Genomic DNA, 25,963 nt, shown 5'->3' with positions numbered 1-25,963 from the left:
AATAACACTGTGCTGACCAAGTTAATATCTGAGATCTTGGAAGATGGTACCATCACTTAACAAAAGTCAGACGGGTCAAGAAACACGAGCGATCGAACAGGTTTTTAACAAACGTACTCATTGTTTACACTCACTCAACTTTGACGTGTTGCACTTACTGTGGTTTTGTGCGCACAGTTTTCTGGTGCATTTAGGTATTATATTTCAGGTGCACTCACTTTGAGTTTGATGTCCATCATCTGAATGAACTGTTTTCCAACGGTTTCCAAACTGTCTGATCGTCTGACTGCTCGTGTTTTTTTTTGACCCGTCAGAATTCTTTTTAGTGATATAACCGTGTCCTCAGATTTCAGATATTAACTTGGTGAGTATAATGTTGTTATAAGTAATAGAAAGGGCAAACAAGTGGACTGTAAAAAAGGTATTTGTTGTAAGGTATGTTATGTTATCTTTTGTCTAAATGCTGTTCTGAAAAGGATTATCCAAAGTTTACTTACTTACTTTTAAAGTATTATTATTATTATTATTTTAGTTATTAGTTTTATTAGATGCATTAAAGTTGAAAATAAGTTGGAAATTATGACCTTTACACTTGTTGTTGTTGGTGTCGAGTTAAAGTAGCTCTTCTGTCTGTCTCTCAGTAAGACGGGGCTGGTTTCATCATCCTGGGAGCGTCAGTACTTCTTCACGCAGGGCGGTAATCTGATGCAGCAGGGCCGAGGAGAGGTGGCGGGCGGGCTCGTCACAGACCTTGACAACTGTTCTGTCATGGCGGTTGACTGTGACGACCGCCGCTTCTGCTTCCAGGTCACTTCCTTCGATGGCAAGAAGTGAGAGGGCTCCTATTTTTATTTTTTTTTGTCTTTTTCGTGACTATACCATAACTGTTCTCTCCATTTCTAAGTGTTCGGAGTTATTGTGAAAATGATTTGAGCTCTAAGATTGAACGTTTTTCTGGTTTTGTGTTCTGTCAGAGTGGTGACGCTGCAGTCGGAGAGCAGGAAGGACTGCGAGGAGGTAAAATGTTTTTATGTCATGTGACCTGTTCTGTATTGACTATGTGCTGTTCTGTTGTGTCCTCACGCCGTCTCTCTGCTGCTTCCTCCACCGCCAGTGGATCGCCACCATCAACAACATCTCCAAAAGGATCTACCTGAGTGAGAACGCAGAGGTCTGTGTCCTACTTCCCTCATTAACTTTGATTTACCCGGTCACAGGTCGTTGTCTGGTAGCTGTCTTTAGGTGAAGTCTAGCCTGGCTTCAGTCCCACACCTCCGATTTGTCCAGTGATTCAAATCTTTCTGTTGAAAAAGGAGGTTAGATGAGGAGGTTAGGTTTTGTGGCACTTCTACATCGACCCCCGATCTAGTAGCCGCCATAAGCATTACCCATAATAAGATGACTCGCTGATCCTCACACTGTGCTGGAGAAGTGAGTTTGTAAGTCTGCCATGGAAAAATTGTCTCTTATTTTCCTGTATGTTATTTTATAAAACTGATCACATGTTCGCTAAAGTGCAGGTGCAAGGCCTTCACAAGCAGCAGCAAACTATGACATATACCCACTTCCAGTGCAGACAGGAAGTTTAAAGAGACAAAATGGGGAAACAACAGGGTGATACAAGCTTTTTTTAAAAGTTTTTTTTCAGCACCTTTTATTAGAGAATTGACAGGGAATGAGGGGAGAGAGAGAGAAGGAGAGCATGCAGAATCTGGTCCCTGGCTGGACTCGAATTGGAGATGCGTCGCAATATAGTTGGTGCCTTAACTCATTGTTAACAGCAGATTAACGCCTGTTGTCTTTGAGTGACATGTTCATTGATGACACACAGCTGGAATATGTCCTGGTGTCCACATACTTTTGGCCATGCGTTGTATCTTAATCTAATATTAATAGATATACAGGATGAAATAAGAGTTGCGAGACACCAAATATGAAAAAAAACCTTTACTGAAGTGATTTGAATTCATGCATTCAAAGTCTTTTCCTATTGGTTGATGCTGACAGTAGTGTCATCCTATTGGCAGGAGTTGGCAGCCAGAGTGAACCAATCCGCTCTTGAAGCCGTGACGCCGTCACCGTCCTTCCAGCAGAGGCATGAGAGCATGAGACCCAGCAGGTGTGTGTGTCTTGTTATTATTACACATGAAAAGTAAATACACTTACATAGCTACAAGCTGGGATGGACTTATATTAATATATAATTATAATATAATCAGCTGCCAGATATAATAAAGATGGACACATTTCTGTGGTGAAACTGGACGAGTCGGACCACCAATAAGACCATCTATCTCTCTCTGTCTTTTCATTCCAGTAAAGGGCGTGTGGGCCGAGCAAGCAGTATTAGCTCTGTGGGCTCGGAGCCTTCGCCAGCCCTGTCCGTGCTCTCTTTGGATGCACTGGTTGCCCCGGATACACCCATCCAGTTTGACATTATTTCCCCGGTCAGCGAGGAGAACTCGGGACAGAACAAGACGGCAGCACAGTCCGGCAGGTGTGTGTGTCCCCTCTTATTTTCAACAGCGATTTTAAAGATTCAGAATGTATTTTCTGACACATTAGTGGTTTCTCTCCAAGCAGGTAGATTTTGAGTTTTTCTGTTGGTCCAGGTCTTGAGATATGGGTCTCTGAGATTTCTGCCTCCACCCAAATACAGTGGAGGTGGATGGAATTAAGTTTGTGATGTTCACAGCTTTTGAAAAACTCAACAGAACCAGAGAGATGTCAGAAACCATTCACTAACTTTTTTGTTTCATTTTGGGATTTTTAAGTGCGCTACTGTATATACATGACAGACAGTAAATATAGCGCTCTATACAGTAGGTAGTGGTTTCGGATCTACGTTACGGATATTCCCATAATGTGAGGAGACATGGCTGGTAGCAACATATGCCTGCTTGAAACACATTTCTAAGGACCTCTGTCCATTTTCCTAAGATCAGTGGTACTCAGGTCTGGTTTTGTTTCTGGTTTGGAACCCATACGTCTTGTTTATTACAGCCATGTGAAACATCAACTACTGACATGGTTTATTTGCTCCAGACCAACCGATGGAAACGCACTTATTGCATTTACTATTTATTTATTTTTTGCAACATTTCAAAAGTGTGCTTAAAATTAGATTTAGATGTAAACATGGCTACTGAGAGTCTACATGTGGGGGAGAAAAGCTTGTGTCCTGTCTATTGATGTAAGATTCACATAAAATTCAATTTTATTTCTGTCTGCAGAAGAAGTAATCCATTTGGAGAGTCAGGAGACAGCACATCAGAAGACAGCGAAGGTACCGTCTGTCTTTTCCTCATGTTTTCTGTTACAGTGATGCATCCAGTTCCAGTTTTGTTAAATGAAAATGTCCACGCCAGTTACTGTGTGCCCTGACTTCTTTGTCCTGTTCACTAATGTCCCCTTGTGGATGAATGGCAGAAAACATCAACTGTAACTACTGTTGCCAGTTTTTGGTGGTGTTTTGTTCCTCATCAGCCACAGAGAGCATTTCGCACTCAAAAATGTTCACACCTGTCAACTCTCCCATTTTTCCCAGGATTCTTCCATATTTTTTTACCTTTCTAAAAAATAAAAACCAACTGGGCGTATTTTAAATATTTGCTACGTTCCCTTCTGGTTAACCTGGTGGCAGTATATAAAACATTAGCTGTGACCGTGACGGGAAGTAAATGGCACCCGCCAATAAAACAAGAAGGAGAACCTCAGTTAGTAGCATTAATAAATTCGGGTAAAAAGCAGTTTGCCGTTTCTGCCCTGAGCTTTTCATTAGAAAGCATCTGTGTGTCTCCCACACAGAACCCGTCCCAAACTGGCTAGTGTATTCCCACATGTATGTGTTTAAAGGTTTAGGAAACTGTACTTGAATTTGGATGAGAATGGGCTCCTGCTAATTTCCATGCAGATGGATATATTGTGATGTTTGTTGTTGTTGTTGTTGTTTTTTTCTCCTGTGTCTTTTGTACAGACTCTATCCTCCACCAGCTCTTCATCGTTCGCTTCCTGGGCTCCATGGAGGTGAAGACGGCGGAATCAGCAGACGTCATCTCTGAGACCATGAGGCAGATCATGGCAGCCAGAGCCATCCACAACATCTTCAGGATGACAGAATCACATCTGCTGGTCACCTGTGACTGCCTCAAGTATGAACCTGTGTGTGTGTGTGTGTGTGTGTGTTGGATTAATTGTCGCTGAGACTAGACATCTCTGTACAACATTTTATTTTTTTATTTAACCAGGGGAAAAGACCCATTATGATAAAATATCTTTTTCAAGGGCGCCCTGGCCAAGACAGGCAGCAGGACAGCAAGTCCGACAGTACAAACAAAAACGACACAATACAATCAAAACACCTATCGTTTTGCAACAGTAACATCCCACTATCAAAACTAGTACATTAAAACTTCTTCATTCAGATAAAATACACTAATGAAATGCCTGCTCATTTAAAATCATTTACATTCATCTTTAAAAACCTCTGTAAACCAGGATTTGAACTTGGCAATAGGTTTATTGCCCTGAAATCAAACAGGCAGGTGTAACAGTGAGAAAGATGGAAGCAATGGAAACATTACTTCACGTGACATCATCGAGTTCATCATAACATTAATACAGAGAGAAATGTTTGGATACAGGCTTTTTCTATTGATGTTTGTTGCGTTGGTTTTTTTTTTTTTTTTTTTTTCAGGCTCATTGATCCTCAGACACAAGTCACTCGACTCAGGGTAAGATAATCTGTCTCTCTGCTTAGTTATAGTTTCAGTTTGTAATTTTTTATCATCTCTTTCCTCCTTCTTTAACATCCTCCGTTACTCTCTCCTCCTCTGTTTCCTTCCTCTCTGTTCCCCACCTATAGTTCCCTCTCTCCAGTGTGGTTCAGTGTTTGTCCCATCAGGACAACAAGAGGCTGTTTGGTTTCGTTCTGCAGTCAGCAGGCGGGCGGGGTGACAGCCGAGCCGTCTGCTACATCTTCGAGTCCAACAACGAAGGAGAGAAGGTCGGCTGTCTGTTCGTCTGTTAGTCTCGCTGTCTAACACTGTTTGGTCCGTCTGACCTTTTGTTTGTCTTCTTCGTGTGTTTCAGATCTGTGATAGCATCGGTCTGGCCAAGCAGATAGCCTTCCACTCTGATATGGTGAGACTTATTGTAAACTTCATTAAAACGAAGCTACTGCTAACGCTTTCTCACTCACATTTAGGAGACGTTAGCTTCAGGTGATGCTGTAGAGGTTGATTATTTTTGTTGTGTAGGACCGTAAGGCAGTGGAGAAGAGGAAGGAGCAGGACAAGGCCAAAGAGAAACAGCAGGAAGAACTCAGCAAACAGAGACAGATAGAGAAGGTGACCTTTAACCACTCTTTAATCACACTGTAATCATGACACTAGTCCTTTTTCCACCGGATTGTTCCAGCTGAACTGACCTCGACTACTCGCCTGTTTTTGTTTTCCATTGGGCAAATCTGATACCTGGTATCTAGTAGGTATTTTGGTATATTTGGTGTATTCACGTATCTAGGGTCTGTTGTAAAAGCAGACGAATCCTCATAATTTGTAACAGTTGCAACCTTAGTTTAATACAAATATTTAACTATTAATTGTTTGATCAATAAAATGCAAATGTAAAATACCCATGACAATTTCCTGAAAGCCAAAATGACATCTTCAAATTATTTATTTATATTTATTATATTTAATTAACACAAAGGACAAAAATGTGTTTAAAAACTTAACTTTTCAAATTAAATAATCTCAAAATAACTGCCAATTAATTTCCTGTTGATCAGCTCGAGATTAAACTTTAATATGTTGATGTATCATAAATCAATTTTTTTACTTTTACCCAAAAACCTCACAGATTTCACTGATTAGTTGGATTACTGTTTTGTAGTATGCTTATTGGAAACCTTTTGCCCTTTCAAAGGACAAATATCACATGGTAAATGTGGAGCTGCAGGATGATGGTAGAGACGGTTGTCTACACAAACCGAGCAACAGATTTTTATTTTTAAAACAGACTGTACTGATATTTAACTTGAGTGTTGTTTGCCTCCAGGATCTGGAGGAGCAGAGCCGTTTGATCGCCGCTTCGAGTCGCCCCGCTAACCCGCCAACATCTGACGGACAATTCTTAGTGCTTAGCAACAGCCAATCAGAGGACAGCGATGCCGGGGAGGAGGGGAAGAAGAAGGGCGAGTCTGAAGCCTAACAAAGATAGCGAGGGACGCATGTTTTACCACCCAGGCAAGTCTCAGCTGGTACTGTCAAAACAACAGCTCAGGAATCAGAGGAGGGGAACAACACCCGCCCGCCCGGGCTGCCTGGACACAAAGAACATGTGCTCTCTCTCTGCTGGACTCTGTAGTTTGTGGTGGAGCTTGTCACTCTGAAAACGGAGAATAAACTAAACGCACCCTCGCTGTAAGAAGGAGGGCAGTAGGCATGGAAACGTCTCGTCATGGACTTGGGTTTTATTCTGTGTGTAAAAATGCTGCTTTTTATACCGGCTCCACAAATATAGATTAACCTGTAAGTTTCTGTTTTTTATGTTTATTTTATAAAAAAAATAGATAACAGCAGTGACAGAGGATTTAAAGAGACAGATGTGCGGAATAATAAATCAGGATCTGAAGGAGACGTTGGGAGAAAACATGCAAGTCAGATTTAGACGGTATCGGTGTTGGCTGTTGCTCAACTACTCTTTGGCAGGAGATGAAGGTTTCCCTCCACCAGGAGGTCCCAAAGGGCAGTAAGACACCTCAGTATTGTTGGTTAAAGGTGTGAGATACAAAAAGAGAAGATGAAAGAGAGAGAGCATGGAGTCTTATTTTGAAGAGTCCTTCCTGTTGTGACATGTTCATCGCCATGTTTCAAAGCATCCTGCAGTGTCGTGGATATTTTTTAGTTCTTCCCTTCCTTCCGGGCAGTCACTGTTTTTCATTAATTTCACCGCAGAATGAAAAATAACTTGCAAAATCTTGAAACTTCATCATTACAGTAGAGCTTCAACGATTGGTCCATTAATCAAAAAATGAATACTTTGTTCATCATTTAAGATAGTTTCAAGCAGAAATGTTGAAGCTTTAATGGTTCCAGCTTCTCAAATGTGAGAATTTGTGCTGGACGTTTTTGTTTGTTTGTTTTTTTTATATTTTTCAGATGTTCTATAGACCATTCGATGAATCCCCAAAAATGACTAAATCAATAATACAAATTATTGTTAGTAGCAGTCCTACGTCATAGTCATCAGGACTACTTTTAAAACAGCTGGACTGATGGGAAAAGTCTTGCGTTGCCACATTACAACAACAGCCGTGTCTCTGTTTTGTTTTGTGTATTTCAAAACTCAAGTCAAGTCTCTGCGAGCTGATTTTTTTCAGATTAACTGAAGGCAGCTGCTTGGAAAGTGAAGAGAAACATATGTAGAGGTCTACAACATCGTCCAGTCTGCATGGATTTGGTGATTGCTGTATTTGCTGAGGTAACTGTAGAAACAGAAAACATCATTAGCTCTGCTCTGTCCAGCACTGTCCCATTTACCATGTTGTCAGGGCTGGAGCCAGCATGTCCACCACAGGACACCCTGAAGGTAGAAGGAAAATCTTAAACCTTTTTTTAATTTTAAAGATTTTTATTCAAAAAGCTGCAAGTCATGCCTCTTACAAAATTAATATTTGCATGGAAGTAGTGCTCATTAATGAGAATCATGTACCGTTTGCCTCTGACTAACGATTTTAGAGATGAGAGTTCTCCATTTTGAAAACTGAAAGAAAAAATTTTTAGCTCAACGTTTGCCTTTTCTTATGAGCTGTAACATTTCATTCATCCAGTAAACCCTTTAAACATGTTTATGTATGTAAGGACCAGGTTTCATAAAAACAAATCTTCTTTGCCAAATGAGTCTTTCTCCTGACATCGCCATATTTATCTTTGCTTTCACAAGTGTTTTCCACTTGTTTTATTAATCAATCTGCCTTTTATTCACAGTGATTCACAGTGATTATCTGTAGAAAAACAGCTGAATAAGCTTCACTTCCAGCTTCATAGATAATACATTTACGGGATATTATACGTCAGAGGTCACAGCCTTCTGACAAAAACAAACCTCCTCAGTCAGCTGTGGTGAAGTTAACAGGGTGATGAAGTTTCTAAAAGTCTAAATCAACAGTTACTGGTGATGATTTTATTTTTATGGTGTTTTTTTGAGGGGAGGATGTTTTCTTTCTGTAACAAGGTGAAGGTGTTTGATGGAGCTGCACTTTACTGACACAGGAAAACACGACAGGATCGATGATGTTGAAATCTAAATATGTTTCAGTGATAATTGTTTCAGTGTCATGAATTATAAAAAGGATTTTCAGTGATAAATAAAGCACTAACTCCACCCCCCCCCGAGTCAGTCTGCTGTTTTCAGCCATTTAAGCTATCTCTTTATCCATTACGCTGAGCTATTAACACTTCATCCATTATTTTTAGCTTTTTCAACTGATTATTACTTCAAGCAATGTATTTCAACAGCTTATCCATTACTTTATCCATTATTTTGACCTGTTTCACAATAAATGCATTATTTTCAGCAATCCATTACTTTAGGCTAACTGTTTATTCTATTAAGTTGTGATGAGATGGAGCGTTTTGCAGAGAGAGGTGCCTTTTTGCAATAGTTTTGCAGCAAGCATTTAGTGTGTTACTAGTGTGCCCTGCATGCCTTTGGTTTAAGAGGCTCTAACTGTTTATTATTTACTCCCACCAATGTACTTTTAGCTATTTTAACTTGTCTATTACTTAAAGCGAACAATTTAAATGTTTATCCTGCTTAGCTATTTCCGAGTTTATCATTTAGCCATTCACCATTTACTGTAAGCTAATTATTGTAACCAGTTTATTCCATTACTTTTAGCTATCCATTTGAGTTATTAATCACTTTTAGCTAACCTTTTATCCATTACTTTCAGCTTTTTCAACGGTTTATCCATTACTTTAAGCTAACTAGTTTTAACGCCCATATATTGTTTCTATTTATCACATTTAGCTGTTTGAACTTTTGTATTTGCTTAAGTATGTAACATGCACTTCATTTAATTCAAATTCTATTTTTTCAGATTAGTTTAGCTACTTAACAGTTTTTCAACAAGCAAAGGCAGAAGTACCACCTTGGGTGGGCAGTCGCTGGTAATATTATAGTTATTAAGATCTGTATTTAAAATAAAAATAAACAAACTGGTCACCACAACAAATTTATTATAAAATAAATATAAACTAAATTAATAAAAAATATACATGTTCATTAAGACTTATTATGTATTACATAGTAATAATAGAATAATGTTACAGAAATAAGTGATTATCCAAATAGCAAGAAAAAAAAAGGACTCCTCTTTAAGTACAAATTTAACTTACAGGACATCAACTAGAAACACAAAGTTGGCTAGTAAAAGTACTTTAAGAATATAAGTTTAGAATCACTGACAGATGAAGTGAATATTAACATCTGTAGTACAATCATTTGTAAACAGATGAAAAGAAGAAGACAATCAGTGCAGTTAAATATTTTTCTCATAAAGATAGTCCACCTGTTCCCAAGAAACATTTGTGGGACTATCGGATACTTCTGTTACACAAAATAAAATATATATAGGTTTGATATGTGGTCACACCTGATGAGCATTTTAATGCTTTGATTTTAGCAATGAAACATTTGACTTATGTGCTGCAGTGTCATTTTATAAATCGCAATCAATGAATTATCGTGATGTTTGTCTGATTTGACATTCATTGACACTTCTCGACACTGACTGACTGTCAGAGCTCCACGACCAAAGATCTGTTCACATCACATTGGTTTTAACAAACATTAAACAACACATGATTGTCGGCCTTGGCCTTAGCCAATTTAAAAATTAAGCAACACATGTAGGAAAGATTTGCAGGCACAGATATTTGTGACTTTTCACGGCATTCGCTGCAGTGTAACAGCACTTTGAGGTAATGAATTTCAAACTGATCTTCCAGAAGGAAGCTGAGATCTACAGGATCTTCTGTGTGCTGTGAACGCAGCAGTGACATGTCTTTGTGATCGAGGTGTTTTTAACATGTCAAAGCTACGAGGGATCCTTCATTGTTGTCCTGGATTCACTGGCTCGGCAGACTGCCAGACGTGTTTGAAGATTGAGCAGGAAACAAAATAAAGCAGAACACCGGTGCATCACATCAGCGTCTACTGTTGTAGGATCTGGTTGGAGAGCCAATCCAGACCCTCGACCAGACCTGTACCACTGATGGCACAGGCAGACTGGACGAACCACTGCAAAGACACACAGAGGGACAAAGACATTAGCTTAGCTGCAGTTTAAACCCGGATTGAATCCAGCTGCTGCGTCTCTGTGCTGCAAGAGGTCGCTGTAGGTGAGGTTCAAACTAAACTACTGCTGTGCATATGAGTGCACAGCAGGTGTACAGCAGTGTAATTTTTAATTTAACAGTTTTGATTTTACAAAAGCAGCTTTGTGTGTCCAGCTAATTCACTAATTTCTATAATAAACACAAACAGAATAAACACAATAGTTTGTTCTGTAGTAAATTGTGATTAAGACATTTATAAATCATCATCATTTTCGTTATAGTTTGTTATTTAGTTATTTTCACATCAGTAAAATGGGACGTTTTGCATTATGGGATTGCTAGCACAGGTGGCTATTTGTGTCCCGTGTGAACCAAAAGTCAGCTTGAACCAAAACCTAACAGACTAGTTTTGATGCCTAAATAGTCGCAGTTCGTTTTGGTTGAGACACCAAAAGTAGTTGGTTAGACTTTCTGCCAGAAATCCTTCAAGGCAAGCTCCTCCCACATGTGGACACCTACCGGCCGTGAGACTGCTGATAGGCCCAGGGCCTCTGTGATGTCACTGACAGACATGGCTCTGGGCAAATCTTGTTTGTTGGCAAACACCAGTAAAGCCACGCTCCTCAGCTCGTCCTCTTCCAGCTGCAACACACAAACACAACCGTGGTGACATTAAAAGTATATTCAGATATCAACCAATAGGTGATGTCCTCCTCTAATGCAAGTCGGTTTAATTTGTAGAACTGGTCGACACCTAACTCGTGGAAGAATTAATACCTTAACCTGATCATGAATCATTCTGATGACAAAACAAGTTTCTATCTTTTGTACTTCTGCAATAGTTGCAGTACTATAAAACTATACTTACAACATTGTATACATAGACCTAAATATACAACTATACAGAATATTTCTGTTTTTGTTTACTTATTTTTGTTCAGCTTTGCTGTTCTGTTAATTTTTTGTAACACTGACAACAACTTAAAACTGGAGTAAAACTCTGCTGTTGTTTTAATTAGACAGCGCTACTAATTTATGTTAGTACAGGTGTGTGTGAATTACATGATGAAAAAAGGAGTGTTGAAGCACTAAAGAGGACAGATCGTTACCATCATGTGCAGCTCGTTGGCAGCTTCTTTAATCCTCTCTGGGTCGTTGCTGTCGACCACAAATATCAGACCCTGAAGACAGAGACAGACACACATTATGTTTAATGAACAATACTTTAACTGAGTCTTTCTCTCATAGTAGTAGTTGTAACAGCAGTAGTATTACCTGTGTGTTAGTGTAGTAATGTCTCCACAGAGGTCTGATGATAGTCTGACCACCAACATCCCAAACTGTAAAACTGATGTTCTTGTACTCCACTGTCTCTACATTAAAACCTGCACACACCGATAGAGCAGTTTATTTTATGATTATGTATTATTTTATATCTAAATTTAATGTGTGAATTAATATAAACAGATCAAATAGATGACTGACCAATAGTCGGGATGGTAGTGACGACCTCGGCCAGCTTCAGTCTGTACAGCAGAGTGGTTTTACCTGCTGCATCCAGACCCACTGCAGCAACACACACACACACACACACACACACACACACACACACACACACACACACACTACTGTTAATAGTGTTACTTGTCCGGCTGGAACTAAAGACTATTTTCATATAGTCTATTAAAATGTCAGACCCAAAATCCTTAAACTGTTTTGTCTGACAAACCAAAAAATAAAATATACAGTTTAAAAGAACAGTTTGCAACAGTGGTGGAGGAAGTATTCAGACGTTGTACTTTAAAAGTAAAAGTCACACATTGAAAATGGCACTTATTATCATCATCAAGTATTTTACTGTTGTAATTGTTTGATGTGGAACTAATTTGAATCTTATAAATTGTTCATAGAAGTAGTTTCATCTATAACAGTATCAACATCATAGTTTATAAGTTCATAATTCATGTGGTAATTTATAATCTTAATTTATTAAGTAACCAAGAAGTAATGCTAACTATTGTGTAGTGGAATAAGATGTAAATTTGTTTCCCTCTGAATTATTGTGGAGGAGAAGCATGAAGTAGCATGAGAAGAAAATACTCAAGCAAAGTAGAAGTACCTATATTTGGTGTTAATGTAATGTACTTTCCAATACTGGTTCACTAAATATTTACACTGGAAAAACTGTATGTTTCTTATGTTTTACTTAAAATAAATTGATAAATGGTGACAAAACGGACTATTCATTATTTGTAGTTAGACTAATAGGCTAATTGATTAATTGTTTCAGCACATTATTAGTGTTGCCACAGATTATATTCAGAACTTTAAACACTTTATTTTTACATAACTTTTCTAACACATAAAGTATCCATATACAACTACATATGAAGTAACTACCTGTGCTGGACATGTACATTTACTCATGTATCGTACTTCAGTAACAATTTGAGGTAGACCTACCTCGAGTAAAGCCTACTTTACTTGAGTCTATTCTTTTCATGTCACCTTTTACTTTTATTCCACTACAGTCTAGTTACTTTATAAATATTTTTATACACAAAACATACAAATAGCTTAAATTAAACTCCCCAACAAAATAAAATAGACCTACATGTAACCGACAGCTGAAATGATTAGTATTTTAAGCACATATTTTCTGATTATAGTTACATATTTTTACTTAAGTAACATTTTCATTGCACTTTTACTTGTAACAGAGTATTTTTACAGTATTATTACTTATACTGAAGTAAAGAATCTTAATACTTCCTCCACCACAGGAAATTAACTATATTGTTGTTTGTACTTCTACTACTTAATACGACAACTACGTCTACTATAATAATAAAGTCAAATAAGAAGAAAATGAAATCTCACCCATTAAAATCCTGACAGGTCTCTTGGAGGTGAACCTGGAGAAGATGTGTGAGATGATGACGCCCATGGTTCCGGTTGAAAGCTCCGGCAGTCAGCAGTAAGCAGCTCGTTGTGTGTGTCTGTGATTTTATAGGCAGCAGGCAGTGTGTGTGTGGAGGTGTGCGTGTTGTTATCCATGCTGTCATCCAGGTGCTGTCAGCTCGGTACACGGTGGAAGCACCGCTGTCAACACACCGCTAACCGGAAACTAAGACTTCTGCTCACACAGCCTTCAAAATAAAAGCACACTTGAACATAATTAAAGGAAAAAGATATGATCACATTACTTTATACCTGAATGAAAATATGCACTCTGTCTGATGCCGGAAAAGGTCAGAGTTCAGATGTGCTCGTGCGGCCAATAGGAAAACTGCTGTACTAAAATGTAGAAATTATTACTTTAGTACATAGCAGATTACAAACTGTAGCACCACTCTCACACACTGTAGTTTCTAATCACTCTGATCAATGCTTTGTTTATTATCCGCATTGGAAACATGACATAACACCCTTTTCAGAGTGTGAGGGAAAAAAACTGAAACTGGCAGTCTTCTTTGTTTCTCTTATTGTTACCAAATCCCATGAAAAGACCCAACCAACAATAAATTGATCCAAATTGAAGCATGATATCTTCTTCCTCTGGGCCATCACTGTTAATTAAAAACACATCACTAAGCCACACTGTGGCACTGAGTGAGATGTTCCTTCATCACACACACACAGTTTATTTTGACTCAAATAACACACACTGCATCCTGCTGCTGTAAATACTTACTAGAACATCAAATGTGGATTAATCCGCTGCTGAAAATAGTTCTGCTCTTAGGTTTACGTTTGCTAAAAACTAAAGCATAACAGTAAACGTAATAATTATGACTGTAGGAAAAGAGGACAACAAATGGTTTATAAAATACATTATATGCACCAAGCATTAATCAAAATGCTACAAGTCTTCCAATATATATTTTTTTGGTTATTGTGCCTAGTATGTAATTAATGAAAACATAGTGTTCACACATTGGATTAAATTAAGAATAATAAATAAAAGACTATATTTTGTAATAAGTTGTGAAATATGTGTTGTAATAGCAATGGTAAGAATCATTAAGTTGTTGCATTGTCAGTTTTTCTCAGAGTACATTTTATTTATTATTTTTCATCTGAGAGCGTGTTGAACTGTTGTTGTTTGACTTTTATTTTGGTAAAAATGTAGGATCCCGTGTCTTCCTAGAGAATGCAGAGTATCAGGAAGTGTTTCTCTGTCTCATCCTCATGTCGCTGTTGGCAGAAATGACACAGTCTGTTTTCTCTGCGTTGCCATGTTTGTCTCAAAGGTCTGGAGCGTCTTCACTCAGTCTGTATTTAGTTTGTGTTTCCTTTGCTCACAGCGACCAAATAATCTGCAAAATAGCTTTAAAGTTTCTTAATTGTTACAAGTTTACTGATTTGTTGATTTTTAAGGTTCATCACGCTCATACCTCATCTTATTTAACATTTATAACATTTAATAAAGTGTTTATAACACACAAATATATTCTTGTGTTTATCAATGTGCTTGTCAACAACTATAATTCCTCCTGTGAACCATCCAAAGCTGATTTATAAACAGATGAATTATTGATGATATGTACAAAATATGTCTTCCTAGTTTATTTGAATATTAAATAGCATAACAAACATTTAAGGAGATCAATGCAAAAATTAAAACAGTAAAAGTAGGAAGAATCCAGGGTTAATAAATGAAGGAGTAAAAGAAGAAAGAAGAAAGTCTGGAGGACTGGTCAGCATTGATTAGTGATGATGTCATCAGACTGAGCCACAAAATCAAAGATCATTTGTTGACAAGATAATTACTCTCGCAGTTCGATCATGTAAATATAAAGTAAAAGCAAATAAAAATACAAATGCCTTAAACTTTACTTAAGTACCGAATTTGAGTAAATGTACTTCTACGACTGGAAAAGCAGGCAACTGCCCCGGGGCTCCAGGCCCACAGGGGCCCTCAGCTGTCTGGTAGTATTTGATTAACTGTCAGTTTATTTGGTAATATCAACCACTAAAACACGATACAATTTGAATGGTAGGACCCTGAGGTGGCAATGATTACCTAATCTTTAGAGACTTGCTTCAAGGAAAGCCACGTCCAGGAGGTTGGGTTAAATGGATCAATACAACGCTGGAATTTGATCAAAGTTTGTTTCCTGTCTCCAACCGACAACCAATTTTGGTTTCTTTTGACCATGACAATCCAAGGAAGGTTAAAATGATCTCTCTAATCTGGTGTAAATGGCCTCTTTCACTCCTCTTTCGAAACCATCTGTCCTTCCTGTCCAAAATTTGTACATAGTTGTCATTTAAAACAGTCTTCCTTGTCCTTCAGATGTAAACTGCTGAGTCTTGACCTAAGTAGTTGACCCTCCTGTGTTGAACTAGGAGTTTATTTAGTGGTGTTTAGTTTAGTAGGCCTGTGCATTACACACTGCACTGGACAGCATACACTAAATTCCATAGACTGTGAATCTTCACATACATGACAGTGGTCTTTCCCAAACCCTAAGTAATTTCTGTGCATAAACATAACCAAGTTTTATAGGAAAAGTTTGATATTATTTAAAATCCGCTAATTCACTATCTTGCAGAGATTAAGATGAAGATTGATACCATTTCCAAGCCTGTCTGGTAAATATGAAGCAGCCGGTTAACTTAGCATAATGACTAAAACTGCTAGACTTGCTCCATCCAGTGGTAACATATTCTGCGTCTTTATATCCAATTTCTGTTCCAAACAAACTGTAACTGTTCCGGGCCAAGAAATAGTCAAATAAAGACCTGAGTGTGGAATCTATCTTCTCATTTAACTCTCTGCAAGCAAGCGAATGAGCGTATTTCACAAAATGTCAAACTTTTCCTTTAAACCATAGCTGTGCCTGATTTTTCTTTTTGTGGTTTTGTAGGGCACTTCACTGACAATACTGAAAATACTGCTGGGCCACAGCTCATTTTTGCCCTGGCGGTTAATCAGACTGCAGCCAATGGAAATCTCTCAATCGACCTTTGACATAAGGCAGGTTTTAGGGAACTGAAAGCTGAGACTTACTGACACAGTGACTTGGTAATTTAACATTAATTTCAGTTCTGGTTTGCAGTGGTTTGTTATTGTGTGTGTGGTTTCTATAGATGTCTGTAAAGAGTTCATAATTCACTTTAAAATAATTACTTTATACAGACATAGTACATTGGACAGACAACTCTCTCCTACATGCAGTGGTAGAAGAAGTACTCAAATATTTTATTCAAGTAATACTACAATGTAAACATAGTTCTGCATTCAAAATCTTACTCAAAGTATTAGCCTCAAAATATACATATATATATATATATATATGTATCAAAAGTAAAAGTACTCATTATGTAGAATGCCACATATCACAATCATATAACTGGATTATAATTATTAAAGCATCACTTTAATGTTGCAGTTGATAAAGGTGGAGCACATTTTAATTACTTTATATATTGAATCAGAATCAGAAGGAGCTTTAATGCCAAGTAGTGTTTTACACATACAAGGAATTTGCTTTGCTGATAAGGTGCTACAGGTAGACAAACATACAGTCAACATAAATAAATAAATGTGGAAATATATAAATATGGAATTGAAGAACAACGTTGAAGATATATACATGTGCATTATTCTGGTATTGCTGTGTAGCTTAACCCATAATAAATCAATCATAATTTATTTTTTGATTTATATTTCGTATTAGTATTCTGAATCTGCAAAGTAACATAAATAATGTTGACAAATAAATTAAGCTGTAAACTGTAAGGTAAGTTTGTTCATGGCTACAAAAGTTTGTATTTCATGAATTTCAGCATGTGTCTGACACACACACACAGAACTGCTAAATTGTCTTATTATTATGTTCAAATGTTTGTGACCTCTAGGCTTCCCTGTGGCCCATGAGGCCTGCACTCCAGGAGCCGTATGTCTGTCACCACTGTAATGGTGCAAGACAAAGAAGCACAAACACACACTATCATACTATTCAGTTGGTGCACATTTTGTTAAATTGTATTATTATGTTCACTTCTATGTCACTACTATGACTGATCCAAGTAACTAAGATACTTGGATCCCCCCTGCACACACACACACACACACACACACACACACACACACACACACACACACACACATTATCTTTTAACATAAGTGGTGTTGAATAATTGTTGGATAAAAAGCTTCCAAAATCACGTTTATTGCTGTATTCCATGATGTTAAATTGGTGTGGAGTGAATTGTAACACTTTATTCCTTGTGTTTGAGACTAAATGCATTTTCTGTCTGTGTTGCAGCGATAACAGTTACACCATTTAATAGCAGAGACATGAAACTAGTTTTATCACATTTTGAACGCTTAAAATAGCTGTGATTGAGCAGCAACGCTGGTGAGAGAGAAAAGGAGAGCGTCACTGACTCAGAGAGACACGGAGGAGGTTCTTCGCACAGAAATGAAACTGTCGAAACCAGGAAATGAAAGTGTACGAGGTGAAGTGCAGCCTGTTCAGAGCGGAGAAAGACGCTTCACTGCAGAGACTCTGGCCAGCAGGGTGAAGATGAAGATGAAGATGCTTTATGTTCTAATGGTGATGCCGGTGATGTCAGCATTGGTCGTCACGGATTCTGCCACTAGGTCTGCAACTAAAAAACCTCTTCCTACAACTACTACTGTCAGGACTACATCATGGACGACGACAACAGGTGAGGAGTTTGAAAAGATTTTTCATTATCTCAAATGACTTGTTAAATGCAGATTAAAAACAAAACTACGTTTAAACCGCATGATATCCATTTAGAAGACACTTTTATCCACACTGTGCAACAGTAGGATAAGTGAATATTAGTCCAATGGTCTGAAGTGTAGCCTCTGTGTGTGTGTGTGTGTGTGTGTGTGTGTGTGTGTGTGTGTGTGTGTGTGTTGGTAAAAACAGGATTCAAATGGTCCTCTAGAGGGCTGTTTCCCAAAACCAGGATAGCGGAATGAGCCGAAATTTTTCCAAATATCCTGGCTGAATTAATCTGTGACTCGGTTTCACGAAAGCAGTAGAGTAGCACAAGTTACCTGTTAGATAGTTAATTATCTGTTTAACATGTAAGTATGGAAAATCTGTGATTCTGTGTAATTTAGTTAGACTTTAGATAATCAAACCCTTATAATTAATAACTAATAATCTGTATTTTACTTGTATTTAACATATCCTATTAAAAGCTAAAAACACATCAGTGAGCCACACTGTGGCCCTGGGTGACATGTTCCTTCATCACCATGAACACACATCACAGTTTATTTTAACTCCATCTCACACACACACACGCACACACACACACACACACACACGGTCCTGCTGCTGGAAATATTCACCGGAGCACCAAATGTGGATCCGTTGCTGAAAATAGTCCCCAATGAATGCTTTATTTCCTCCTAGTAATGTCAGATGAACACTTCTGTAACCATCTGTTTTGGAAAATTAATGAGGCTTTTAAAAAAGTAAACTGTATTTGTGAGCCCTTTTTTTCTATAGGAACTAACAGACATGGCTGTGTGCTAAAGACTGAGTCGGGAAGTAAAAAAGTATTGTCAAGACAAACTAAAGATAAAAGCAAACGTTTCCTACAATATTGTAACGAAACAGTTAACTCCAATTATCACAGTACATATATCAACAAAATTGACCGTTTTTACGAGAGTTTACATTATGCTGACAACGTGTTTGTGTATCTCTTCCTCTTTCTCTCTCCAGGACCTTCTGGACTAAATTTAATCGGGAAGATGTTCACTTTGTCTGAGTATAGAGGAGGATTATCTTTCTATCCCCCCAGTTATTTTTCTCCTACCAGTCCCCCCTGGTCGTCCACTCCTTTCTGGAGAACTACCCGTCCCTGGAGAACTACCCGTCCCTGGAGCACTACCCGTCCCTGGACCACCACCACCCGTTCCTGGACCACCACCACCCGTCCCACCACCCGTCCCTGGACCACCACCACCCGTCCCTGGACCACCACCACCACCTCCCCTACTACAGGTGAATTCACAAACTAAACAGAAACAGTGTCGAGATGTGAAATCCAAAATGTTATTTTACTCTACAGACCAGCCCTCTGGTATTTTTTTCCTGTTGCTGTTAGATGATGAACAGGAACAGAATCCAGAACATTGTTCCCACATTAAATTAATTTTACATGCTTGTTTGTGAAATCTAGTGTTAATTTTAATTTTTTTAATTTTAATTTAAAAAAAAAATACTAATATAAAATAAAATAAAATCTTGCCTCCTCATTATATTGACAAAAATAAAGAGAGACTTTATTAACGTTTTTATTTTATGAATTACATTTTAATGTCGTCATTTTTCGTCAACAGTATTGCATGTTAATATAGTCACAGTCAGTGTTTAAGTACATTGTCGCCGTCTCGTCATCGTCTCGTTTTAGTCACGAAAAAAGGTTGTTGACAAATATGTTTCGTTTAGTTTCGTCTGACAAAAGTAACTCTAGAATCAATCAGTTCTCTTGTTATGCAGATTAAAGGTTCAGTGTGTTAGTTTTAGTGCCATCTAGTGGTGAGGGTTGTGAATTGCAAACAACAGCTCAGTGACCTCTCACCGCTCACTTTCCAAGCGTGTAGTAGAAGCTACGGTGTCTGACACGCTCTGTCGGCTCTTGTGCTAAATAATAGGTGTGGTCCTCCATTTGCTACTTCCGTGTAAGGCGACCTGTGGTGTATGTAGATACAAATGGCTCATTATGTAAGGTCTTTATACACCACTGAAAACAGTTGTGTATATTATATTGCATTTATGTCAATAGATCCCTGAAATATATAAGCTGCAATAAGTGATTTCTGACCACAAGGGAGCAGAAAGACTTTAGTGGTAATTTAACACAACATAACTGTTTCTTTCTGGCTAGCTAAATGTTCAGTTTAACTTGGTGTTTAATGTGTGACAGAAAAAAATCAGTTATCTTGGATCAGCTTCTGCACTGGGCAGGTTGTGCACATTTAACAAAATGTTCACTATCACTGCAAAATGTTCATATTGAACGATACATTTGTAAATAATATAATAATATAAATATATACTCCAATACTTTTGCTTGTTTTCCCACAATATATGCACCTAGCAACAACATAGTTCCCAGGACCATATATAGCTATGTTCAGACAAATAAAACACTTGTTTAAGTATGTATGTAAAGACTGGTTAAATAATGAAAAGTTAAAGCTGTTAACCTATTTCCATTGTCTATATCTATCTGTTGTGTACAGTCCCCTCCAAAAGTATTGGAATGTTAAGGCAAATTCGTTTGTTTTTGTTGTTCACTGAAGACATTTGAGTTTAAGATCTAAGATGAGTATGAGATAAGAGTTCAGAATTTCAGCTCTCATTTCCTGGTATTCATATCTAGATGTGTTAAACAACTCAGGACATACCAACCTTTGTTTAAACCCACCCATTTTTCAAGTGAGCAAAACTATTGGAACATGTGACTGACAGATGTTTCTTGTTACCCAGATGTTGCCTTTTAGCTTGATTGTCCGAACATTAAATAGCTCTGCATGACTAGTCCAAGTTTTCATCCTTGGTTCAAACCTCTAAAGACTGCATTTCCTGTTAAAGAGGATAAACCAACATGAAGACCAGAGAGCTGTCTAGGGGAGAAAAGCAAGCCATTGTCAAGCTGAGAAAATAAGGAAAATCATCCAAAACATTGGAATGTCCTGGAAAAGAAACTACTGAGCAACAGACGTCGAACAGGTCGGCCAAGAAAAGTAGTTGATGACAGAAATATCATGAGAGCTGTGAAGAAAACCCCCAAAACATCAGTAAGTGACATCACCAACAACCTCCACAGTGCAGGGGTGAAGGTATCACAATCCACTGTTGGAAGAAGACTCCGAGAGCAGAAATATAGAGGCCACAGCACAAGATGCAAACCACTCATCAGCAGGAAGAATCGGAAGGCCAGACTGAAATTTGCAAAGATGAGCCGCAAAAGTACTGGAACACAATCTTGATGAGACGAAGATTAATCTCTCGCAAAGTGATGGAAAGGCCAAAGTGTGGAGAAAGAAAGGAACTGCTTATGATCCGAAGCATACAAGCTCATCTGTGAAGCATGGTGGAGGTCATGTCATGGCTTGGGCGTGCATGGCTGCTTCAGGAACAGGCTCATTAATATTTGTTGATGGAAGTGATGATGGTAGCAGCAGAATGAATTCAGAAGTTTACAGAAATATTTTGTCTGCCAATTTACAGAGAAATGCATTGAAACTAATCGTGAGGAAGTTTATCATGCAGCAGGACAATAACCCAAAGCACACTGCCAACAAAACAAAGGACTTCATCAGGGGAAAAAAGTGGAAGGTTTGAGACTTGCCAAGTCAATCACCTGACCTTAACCCAATAGAGCATGCATTTCACCTCCTTAAGAGGAGACTGAAGGGAGAAACACCCCAAAACAAACAAGAACTGAAAGAAGCTGCGGTAAAAACCTGGAATAGCATCACAAATGAAGAATGCAACAGTTTGGTCATGTCGATGGGTCGCAGGCTTGTGGCAGTTATTGCAAGCAAGGGTTATGCCACCAAATATTAAATGTTATTTATTTTAAGATTATTTCCTTGTTATGTCCTGAGTTGTTCAACACATCTTGATGTGAATACCAGGAAATAAAAGATAAAATTCTGAACTCTTGTCTCAGACTCATCTTTTGAACTTAAACCCAAATGTCTTCAGTGAATGACAAAAACAAAGGAATTTGCCTTACCGGTCCAATACTTTTGGAGGGGACTCTATTTTAAGCTGTTTGCTTTTTATTAATACTAAAACAACTAAACAGATCATGTGTGGGTTTTTTAAAAAAATTTTTACTGTCAACTATATTTGTCAATCAACACGGCCCATATGACCCCTGCAGGTGTCTCCGTGTGTCTGCGTTACCTGACTGATAGCGACTACAACACAATCTTCACGCTCAGTCCATCCAGCGGAAACCGTATGCAGCTGGTGGCCAATTCTCCTGGTGTGTATAGACTGAACTTCGGATACCAATCCTACTACTTGGACTTGCGTCCTAACATAAGGTTCTGGTCAAACATTGGACTGGACATCTGGACCAGAATCTGCCTCACCGTGGACACCGTGAAGGGTGTGGCCCAGATGTTCAACGGCTCGAGCATTAGCATCAGGAAGATGCTGCCACTTAAGGTGAGGACAGAGTAGCACATACTGAAACATATTTGACTTGCTTTGCATTGAGATGTGGGTAGTAGCGGGTCTGCGGGGTAGAACCAGGCTAACTTTTGTAGATTTGCAGTCTTTGGACCAGATGCCTAAGGACTGTTTTCAGTCTGAAAAATGAAATAAATAAAGTTTATCACAGCGCCTCTACCACCTGCTGCTGTTTGATTAGAAATTGAACATTAGCTACACCTGCCGCCTTATAGACGGCATTACGGTCTCAGTGAAATATAATCCGGTAAATAAACCACAAACCACTGTGAATGAGTCAGTTTGAAGTTGTGGACGAGTTCTTCTCGTATCACATCAGTCTTTAAAAGCAATATTTTCCTCCTTGTGGTGTGGAGCAAGAGAGATAAAAAAAAAAAAAAAACAACCACTGTAGGAGCCAGGTAGAGTCTGTGTTAACACCATCTTTTTTTAACGATAATTGAGTCGCATGGTTTTGGAGTGGTAGCAATAGGGATATCCCCTGTCCACTAGTTAATTTTGTAAATAAAAGGAGAGAGGAAGTCTTATTTTTAGCTGATAATTGTTTTTCACTGTTGATCGCCAAATAGAAAGGCATAAAAAATGTATGCTTTTTTGGTTGCCTTGTATCCATCACAACGATTGCGGGTTTTCTTGCAAATCTATAAAACACAGCCACTGGATCTGAGTCATATATACTGTAGCTCGCGCGTCAGGTGGGTGAATCTCCCCCACTTAGTCTACCTGCGACAAATATTAAGTTTCTCTAACTCTCCTTTCATGTGTGAATAAAACTGAAAGGAACAATAACAGAAACATACTGTATGAATGACAAAAGCCGTCACTTTAATAACAGTTAGATAAAGCCTGCAATGTTTTGTATTCAGTGTCTGAAAAGGGCTTTAAAAAGTTGACACATAGGGTCAAAGGGAAGGTCAATTAAGAGCAACTGGACTTGGTTGAAGACGTTTCATCTCTCATTGAAGGGGATTCCTCAGTTCTGACTGACTGGTACGAAATCCCAGCCATTAAACAACTGGAATCTATACCAAGGTGATGGATACTGCTTGGTTCATTAGTGCTGCTCGCTGTTACAACAGTCATTGGATTCACGTGAGGCTAAATCTGAATGACAGTCGTTGTCATTGTGACATGAGGCAAAGGACAGTCTTGTAGGTGGGGGATACGTCATGTTGTAGACCACCTCCTTTGTTGAGAGAAAGTTTTTCTACTTTGGTGTTGATGGCTTCTTCTTTGGCTTCTTCCACTCCTCATTCAAACAATCTGTCCTTCCTGTCCAAAATCTAGAGTCTTGACCTGAGGAGTTGATCCTTCTGTGTTGAGCCATGCATTTGTGTAGGAGTTGATTACTTTCCCCAATATATACAGTAGGGTCTGTGCATTTATCCCCATGATAACGACCCCAAAGAGGTTAAATAACTGGGACTCCCTGCCAGTTAGTCAGAACTAAAGAAGCCCCTTGGATGAGTTTTAAAACATCTTTTAGTATCTTCAAACACGTCCAGGTTCCATTAATTGAACCTTCCGTGGTTAACTATGAACTGGATGACTGAGAATCTCCACAGATATTTGACTACAGGACTACAAACTGTTTTACCACCTGTTGGATTTTGTATGTAGTCATCTTCAATCACCATCATTTTGTCTAATGTTAACTATCTGATTTTTGTGTCCGTGTGTGTGTTCAGTATGTCTGGGTAGGTGAGCCCGTGATTGAGTTTCCAGGTTTTGATGGTCAGCTGACAGACGTCCAGGTGTGGAATTATCCTCTCCACTACAAAGAAATCTTCAACTACATGACTGGCGGTGTCTATGTGTATGTGATCACCTTTCATATCAATTAAAGAGGTGGTATTATGCTCATTTTCAGGTTCAAGATCTTATTTAGGGGTTGTACCAGAACAGGTTTACATGGTTTAATCACTTTGCAAACCTATTACATGCACAAAAAAGGTATATAACTCAATAAAGGAGAGGGAAAAGCCAGAAAGCATGAAACCACCTCTTTAAATATTGTACAATTTATCAACTTCGTGGACTTGTTTTACATCCACCTTTCGAAAATGTGTTTATTTTTTCTTTCATTTTTTTAGGCCGTACAGTGGCTCTGTCCTCACCTGGTCATCCATCAACTACTCTCCCAGAGGAGACATTGTATTGGAGGATACCTATGAGTTGCAGAGAAGACAGCCAGTCATCAGCCGAGGGAGAGAGCATCTACCAAAAGGAGAGAAGAAGTCCAGGAAGTTTTTCAACGTGGGGGAGAAGGATGAGAAAAAGACTGAACAGCTTTAATGAAACACACAGGGGTATGAAATGTGTACGAAAAGCTGTATCCTCTGTTCTTAATTTCATAATAAAACAAATCACATTAATCAATCATCATAAATGAAATTCGAACATTACTGTATGATTAAAGTATGTGATTATATTTACAAGACGACAAACTAGTCTCAGAAACAGAATTCATTTTTACTAACATCATTGACTTTATATTGTATTTCTTTACTTAATTTTGTATGTCATTAAACAGATTGCTGACAGAATATTGTTATTGATTGTACATTTTATATAACATGCAGCTCGGCGGTCAGAGTCCTGCCTTAAAGGAACTGTTCAACATTTTGGAAAATGTGCCGATACTGTATTTGGATCCTTTCTCAGAGTGAGATGTCAAATACCGAATCCCTTAACTGATTTCATTTGTTTGGCTCAGTTTAAAGATACTGTAAGTGTTCACTGACTGTTTTTTGTTCACTACAAGTAGTACTAGTACAAAACTAGCCCATACATGTGCTGTTTATAAGGTTCTTAGCACAGCTTACAGCAATTTATGATACGAGTCTGTGGCAGCATGTTGCATTTAACAGTAATAATTATTATTTTTCTGAAAGCAGTTATTGTTGTTTTTTTTTTTTGATTTGGTTCACTGTCACCCCTCTCATATGTAGCGTCATTTTAGGCTGCAGATGGACACAGTTACTTTATTGAGACCAAAAAAAGAGCTAAAAGAGAGTGAATTGGACATTCATCATGTGACACCAACTTGACTCCAAATTAATGATAATGTTGCTCCGTAACAGCTGGATATTTCAATGAGCAACTAAGCAAGTTCACCATTTCAACTTAAAAAGTGATTATATGCCAATGTTGTGTTCAAAGTGCTCAATTAAATCAGTTATTCCAGAGCTGAGTTCAGCAATACATTTATTCCAACATAAACTGTGGTGCCTTGAACACCCTGTTGTCTACGCCAGCACACTGCACTTTACTGCCTTTTTAATACGGCTGTGTTTGTATACTTGTTGCAGCTGATTGGGCAACACCTTAGACACACCCATCAAATGAGAGAAGCCAATTGAGTAATTGCAAACCATTTCCTCGAAACGCCACCAGGAAACG

At 38.3% G+C, this 25,963-nt stretch overlaps 3 protein-coding genes across 4 annotated transcripts; 2 read left to right on the top strand and 1 right to left on the bottom strand.

Annotated features, from left to right (window-relative positions):
* Window positions 1-641: 641 nt before the first annotated feature.
* Window positions 642-8,393, top strand: appl1 (adaptor protein, phosphotyrosine interaction, PH domain and leucine zipper containing 1; the record flags this gene model as incomplete). Its single annotated transcript, XM_038697722.1, is given in 12 exon segments — window positions 642-830; window positions 975-1,017; window positions 1,115-1,171; window positions 2,028-2,119; window positions 2,318-2,497; window positions 3,234-3,286; window positions 3,977-4,151; window positions 4,697-4,733; window positions 4,865-5,005; window positions 5,092-5,142; window positions 5,259-5,348; window positions 6,061-8,393. Coding segments are annotated over 12 exon segments (1,261 nt in total), but the record flags the coding sequence as incomplete, so codon positions are not given.
* Window positions 8,394-9,228: 835 nt separating this feature from the next.
* LOC119886776 (ADP-ribosylation factor 4-like) lies at window positions 9,229-13,433 on the bottom strand. The gene is made up of 6 exons (XM_038697723.1): window positions 13,227-13,433; window positions 11,832-11,912; window positions 11,622-11,731; window positions 11,456-11,527; window positions 10,866-10,988; window positions 9,229-10,308 (listed from the first exon to the last, which is right to left on the bottom strand). The coding sequence occupies exons 1-6, from the start codon at window positions 13,291-13,293 to the stop codon at window positions 10,222-10,224; spliced, it is 540 nt and encodes a 179-aa protein (XP_038553651.1). The 5' UTR covers window positions 13,294-13,433; the 3' UTR covers window positions 9,229-10,221.
* A 4,331-nt stretch (window positions 13,434-17,764) lies between these two features.
* On the top strand, window positions 17,765-25,749 carry LOC119886774. Of its 2 annotated transcripts, XM_038697721.1 has the most exons (6): window positions 17,765-18,029; window positions 19,070-19,255; window positions 19,331-19,351; window positions 22,248-22,537; window positions 24,250-24,377; window positions 24,655-25,749. In XM_038697721.1, exons 1-6 carry the CDS (start codon window positions 17,780-17,782, stop codon window positions 24,854-24,856), a joined length of 1,077 nt encoding a protein of 358 aa, XP_038553649.1. In that variant the 5' UTR covers window positions 17,765-17,779; the 3' UTR covers window positions 24,857-25,749. The 2 variants fall into 2 exon arrangements, with proteins under 2 accessions (XP_038553649.1, XP_038553648.1); XM_038697720.1 differs by having other exon boundaries at window positions 19,070-19,351.
* Window positions 25,750-25,963: the final 214 nt, after the last annotated feature.

Source organism: Micropterus salmoides, unplaced genomic scaffold, assembly GCF_014851395.1.
Source record: "Micropterus salmoides isolate LMB-PRFRI ecotype aquatic unplaced genomic scaffold, ASM1485139v1 Ms_hic_scaffold_4, whole genome shotgun sequence".
Taxonomy (NCBI): domain Eukaryota; kingdom Metazoa; phylum Chordata; class Actinopteri; order Centrarchiformes; family Centrarchidae; genus Micropterus; species Micropterus salmoides.
This window is presented reverse-complemented; position numbering and strand designations above follow the sequence as displayed.